Genomic DNA, 5391 nt, shown 5'->3' on the forward strand with positions numbered 1-5391 from the left:
CACACCACTGTGATAAACAACACACCACTTTTCAAAGATGTCTATTTGATTTGTGTAATTTTTAGAAAACAAAATTTCAAAAGATCAAATTTGACCTACAAAAAAAACTACTAAAGTGGGCTTTAAAACACCAAAGGATAATTTTTTTTATGTAATTGGACATTTCTTAACAAGTTGGAATTATCAAGACATCAGAATTCCACTTCGATTTTTTTCCGGCTAATGTCATCATATGGCCCATTGTGCGGCAGGGGATTACAAGGGGGGTTACAATTATAGCAAAAAATAAGCAAACAAAAACATAGCCGCATACGCGAAACTTATTGTACGTATCATTTGACATATAAGAAGCTTAAAAAATATCGTCTGCAATCTTAATTCCAAGGCAAAAGTCGTCTGCCACCCACAAAAATATCGCAAAAAAATATTTATTTCCGCAAAGATGAAATTAATTAAAATGCTTATTTTTATAGTAACAAAGAGAAAAATAATAGCCTGCCGCCAATTACATACGGCAAAGATCGTCTGCCAAGCCTATGAAGTTGCGCATATATTAAGTGTAAATATAGAGTTATAGGCCAAAACGCTTAAAAATATTAGAATGATAGTTAGACAATCGGAATTAATTGAAATAAGTCTATATTTTGCAAATTTTTAAGTTTGTTTTAACAACTATAGTCACATTCAACATCTCTGCTTCCTTTGTATCGCGGTTCAAGGACACCCTGTCAAAATGTTTGTATTTGTATATTTTGACAGGAGAAGAAGAACATTTTTTACTTGTAAGTATACACAATTATGCAGTCGCCGATATCTGATGTGAAGCCGTAGAGATTTCTCGGCATTCTGTTTTTCTTGTACTCATCGGATTTTGAGATATGCTCCTCATCTTCTCATATATTTATTTCCATATCCAAATCAGAGCTCTGTGGCACATATTCGATATCACAGCTCTCATGTGAATCAATATTCGCACTGCATAAAATATTAACAGTATTAAAATTTGTTAAATATAAGTAAGTCAAACACAATTTGTACTACATTTTGAACTTAATCTGAAATCATTCTCTGGACTGAAAAACATAATTACATTAACATTCATATATGAGCCGTTCAGTGCACAAATTGATTAACTCCATCAACAAAAAGTTGGGAGATGCGATCAAATAATGTACATACATTATTTTTTTAAATTCCATTTATATCATAAAATTAAATAAAAAATGTTGTTATAAATATTATGTACTATTGTATGTTATATAAAGTTATTATAAACGTAATAACTTATGACTATACCAAGGGCTTTGACACTTAAATTTAAGATTTTTCAAAAAGTGGAGTTAATCGATGTGTGCACTGAACGGCTCATAATCGAGTCCGATATATCAAACGTGCTGGAATGAGAGTTTAATGCCCCTATTACGGTTTACAACTCAACTCCATTTCAGTTGAAAACTTACAATTTGGTATTATCGATAACAACTCAACCTGTCAAAAAATTTTTCGTTGTATTTATATCGTCTTACAACTTTTTTGTGGTATTACCGTTTACCACCCTGTGCTAGTTCGGTTGACAAAAGTATCGAAAATCGACAACTCATTACTAGCAGTTGTTTTGAACAAATTTTTAAGCGAAAATGGAAAGCGGGTAATTAAATTTCTTTAATTTGTCTCAAACCAATATCTTAATCAGGAATTTCTTACAAATTTGTAGAAAAAATAAAGTTAGAACAGTTTGAAAAACTAGTTGAGCTGATGGAGAAGCATCCCGAAACTGGACGAGGCAAGCCGCAATTTGGAAGCAGCAAAAGTAAAAGCAAGGGATTGTGGGAGCAATTTGCCATAGAGCTAAACAGTTTAGGACCACTAAGAACTGCGCACGAGTGGGGACGAGTAAGTAGTAATCATGGAATTAGACCAATACAATGAAAGCGCAATAATTTATTTCTCCTGTAGGTTTGGATACACTATAAGGCAAATTTAAAAAGGAAGCTTGCCAACAATCGCAGCAATATTATTGCAACTGGTGGTGGTCCGTCGCAAGAAGTTTCTTTAAATCCACTAGAAGAAAGTGTTGCGGAACTTATTAAGATAAGGGAACAAGTTGCACCCAGTGGCCGGGCGTTCGGGGTAGAGAATATACCACCGGTGATGGATGGCGAATAAATAGAAGACGGCTTAGTTGCAGCTTCGTCCATGGTTGATGAGCCCCAGGTAGCAAACATTGAAGATCGGCCCTCTTCGTCAGCATCGCGTGTACAAAATCGCCGCAGAAGCTGCAATTTAGAAACTGAGCGTCTAGAGCTCCTAAAAATGCAGGCAGAAACGCAAAAAGGGGTACTAAAAAAAATTGATAGAATGGAAAAGACGGCGTACAAAAATTACGACATTAATAAAAAATTGCTGCACATAAAGCACCAAAAATATAAATTGTTTGAAAGGCAGGCTAGGGAAGCCCATGAACTATATTTGTTAATTAAAAATAGCTAAATTAAGAGGCTATTTGCAAGACGAGAACAGCTCGTGAATGGAGAACTGATGCTTATTTGACAAACATTGAAAGGGTTTTCATTTAATAATTTGAAATGTTTTTTTAATTTAATTTTACAACATGAAGTAATATTTTTTTTTATTAATTATAAGTTTTGCAATCCCTAATTTTAAGACCACATGAAGTGATATTTTTTTAAATTAACTGTTTTGAAAACCCTAATGTTAAGAGCACATGAAGTGATATTTTTTTAAATTAACTATTTTGAAAAACCTTATTTTAAGAGCACATGAAGTGATATTTTTTTAAATTAACTATTTTGAAAAACCTAATTTTAAGAGCACATGAAGTGATATTTAATGAAAATTAAATATAAGTTCTTAAACCATTGAAAATAAAAGAAGACTGAATGAAGTGCAAATAATTAAATGTGAGTTAGAGTTTTTTATTTCTATTAAATGGATAACAAAATATTATTGCGAATTCTTCTGGCGGCATCCTCGTCTTCTGTTTCAATGTTTAGGTTTTCATTGCTTAGTTCCGTACTTAAAGCGGTTGCAATTTCTTCAGAAAGTTCCACGCGAAAGTGTTGACAAATATTATGCAAAGCGCAGCAAGCGTTCACAATTTGTGTAGATTTTGCTGGTGAATAATTTAAGCCACGCACAGATAAAAGACAACGAAATCGGCTTTTCAATATTCCAATCGTCCGTTCTACAATATTTCGAGCCTTAGAGTGTATTGTATTGTAGCGAGCTTGTGGTGAACCAGCTTCTGCCATGCGGAAAGGAGTCATTAAAAAAGTTTGTAGAGGGTAACCAGCGTCGCCTTTAAGGAATATTTTAAACAATCTATTTTTGTATTAAATACTAATGACCAGTCTTACCTAAAATTCAGGAATTACTCTGTATGTTTCTCTGCAGATGCTCTTTCAAATCGCTTACGTTAAAAACAAAGGAATCGTGATTTGCGCCCGCGTGCCTAGCATCCACATACCGGATAGCCATTTTGTAATCGCAAAGCTTGAAATCGAAATAGATGTCATGACCATTTTCTTTTAAAGTATTATTTGCTTTTTACATTTTCACTTACAATCATGACGTTTAAACTGTAGTAGCCTTTCCTGTTTAGATAAAGATGTTGCATTTCTTTTTTTGGTGAAATGATGCGAACGTGAGTCCCATCGATACAACCCACTACTCCGGGGAATCCGCTTTTTGAATAGAATGCAATTATTGACGCGTTTTGCTCCTCTTCAGTCATTTGGGTTGTAATCCATTTTCCACAAATATGCTGCTCAATTATATTTAAAACCTCCTTAATAACTACAGATATTGTAGGTTGCGCCAGTCCAACATGAAAATCATTTCCACTGCACTTTTGATAACTGCCGTCAGCAAGGAACCTGAGAGTTGCACATAATTTCAATATGGGAGGTACAGCCGTTCCTCGCACACGTTTCTGGAAATGTTCCTCCATCTCGTTTAGCAAAAAGACAAATGCTTCCTTATTCCAAAGGATTCGAGTGATCACGAAGCCTTTTCCGTATGCGCAGCACATCAGTTTTGGGACCAACATTTTCATCGTTGTAAAATAAATCAACGCTTATGTCCATTTTACTTTTTATTTGAAAAAAAAAACACTTCTCGTAAACATTAAGTAAAGTATATTGTTTTAATTTTTCGCCACAAAATCATCAGCTGTTTAATTATCTGTCAAATCGTCACTTTTTTAGGTTGGCAACATCAATACAACTTCAGCTGAATTGAGTTGTAATTCGTAATGCCAAAAAAGTGTTAAGTTGTTTTAAAGTTGAGTTGTTTCAATTTCAATTCAACTGAGTGGAGTTGTAAACCGTAATAGGGACTTAAAAATCTTGACATAACAACGGAATGATTCGCTTAATTCAAAATTAGTTTTCCATGGCTGCAAAACCGGAGGTCGAAAATGTCTTGATACTCGAGAGGGAATGTTGAAGTTTACTCCAAACAGAAGGGACGGGCTATTAATCAAGCCTGTCATTAATTTTACAATAAATATTACACCGTTTCTCTACGACTTACAAGTGTTGGAAAATTAATGAGCTTTCGACGAATAGTGTAAGGGGGGAGATTGTACTCTGAATCCCAGTTAAAATATCGCACAGAAAAAAGTAAGAACTGTATTTGAATTAATTCAATCAATTCTGAATGAACTTGATAGTGGGGACTCTAATATTGGACTAACGAATGTTGTAAAAAGAGATTTTGTAACATAAAAGCATAAACAGACGGCAACGTTGATCCGGGTCAACTCGGGAATTAACTGCAGTTTATCCGGATTAAGTCCGAGTTAATCCCGGTCAACGCTGCCTTCTGTTTAAGCTTTAAACCAAAGTGACTCCGTGTTGCCATGGCAACGCAAAATACATCACGTTTGAGAGGGTGTAAACCAAAAACCGCTTACTTCAAAATGCTTATATGTACGTTAACTAATTCCTAAAAGGTGTATCTTTCGAAACGCTAACGCTTCCGTCAGATCCTTGCTTTCTATCGAGTTTAATGCATTGTGTACAAATACAAGTGAGATATCTTAGCAATAGACGTCATCCTGGGCCACAGCTGCGATCATCTGTTTTTTAGAGTTGCTTATTTTGGTCTAAACTGCGCTTTTTTGACCTGAGTTGCATTAAATAGTCTCTTGAAACTTGGTAGTATTTGTTGTTCAAATGGTAACATATATGCCCAAAAACTTGAAAAATATTAGATGATTGCTTTTTAAAAATGCTATTTATAAAATTTCGTTTTGATTGCGCATTAGAAATATTCAGATTATAAAAGTTTTTCACATATATTTTAAAATTTTAAAGCTTTTAAAAAGGACGGTAGAATGCAACAATGTGCTTGAATTTGTATGCATCT

At 34.2% G+C, this 5391-nt stretch overlaps 2 protein-coding genes across 2 annotated transcripts; one reads left to right on the forward strand and one right to left on the reverse strand.

The window, feature by feature from the left end:
• The first annotated feature begins 1675 nt into the window (after positions 1-1675).
• Positions 1676-2400, forward strand: LOC118745113. Its single transcript, XM_036478645.1, has 2 exons — positions 1676-1893; positions 1957-2400. Exons 1-2 carry the CDS (start codon positions 1756-1758, stop codon positions 2164-2166), a joined length of 348 nt encoding a protein of 115 aa, XP_036334538.1. The 5' UTR covers positions 1676-1755; the 3' UTR covers positions 2167-2400.
• A 515-nt stretch (positions 2401-2915) lies between these two features.
• On the reverse strand, positions 2916-4631 carry LOC118745114 (putative nuclease HARBI1). Its single transcript, XM_036478646.1, has 2 exons — positions 3584-4631; positions 2916-3513 (listed from the first exon to the last, which is right to left on the reverse strand). Exons 1-2 carry the CDS (start codon positions 4073-4075, stop codon positions 3385-3387), a joined length of 621 nt encoding a protein of 206 aa, XP_036334539.1. The 5' UTR covers positions 4076-4631; the 3' UTR covers positions 2916-3384.
• Positions 4632-5391: the final 760 nt, after the last annotated feature.

Source organism: Rhagoletis pomonella, unplaced genomic scaffold (assembly GCF_013731165.1).
Source record: "Rhagoletis pomonella isolate Grant_MI unplaced genomic scaffold, Rhpom_1.0 Rhpom_scaffold_00008, whole genome shotgun sequence".
Lineage (NCBI taxonomy): Eukaryota > Metazoa > Arthropoda > Insecta > Diptera > Tephritidae > Rhagoletis > Rhagoletis pomonella.

What these genes read in the sequence shown, in the direction of transcription:
- LOC118745113 (XM_036478645.1), top strand. Translation starts at nt 1,756, where the DNA reads ATGGAGAAGCATCCCGAAACTGGACGAGGCAAGCCGCAATTTGGAAGC. An exon ending in CTGCGCACGAGTGGGGACGA is followed by an intron (nt 1,894 to 1,956) that starts GTAAGTAGTAAT and finishes TTTCTCCTGTAG; the next exon opens with GTTTGGATACACTATAAGGC.
- LOC118745114 (XM_036478646.1), bottom strand. Translation starts at nt 4,075, where the DNA reads ATGAAAATGTTGGTCCCAAAACTGATGTGCTGCGCATACGGAAAAGGC. An exon ending in ACAGTTTAAACGTCATGATT is followed by an intron (nt 3,514 to 3,583) that starts GTAAGTGAAAAT and finishes TTCGATTTCAAG; the next exon opens with CTTTGCGATTACAAAATGGC.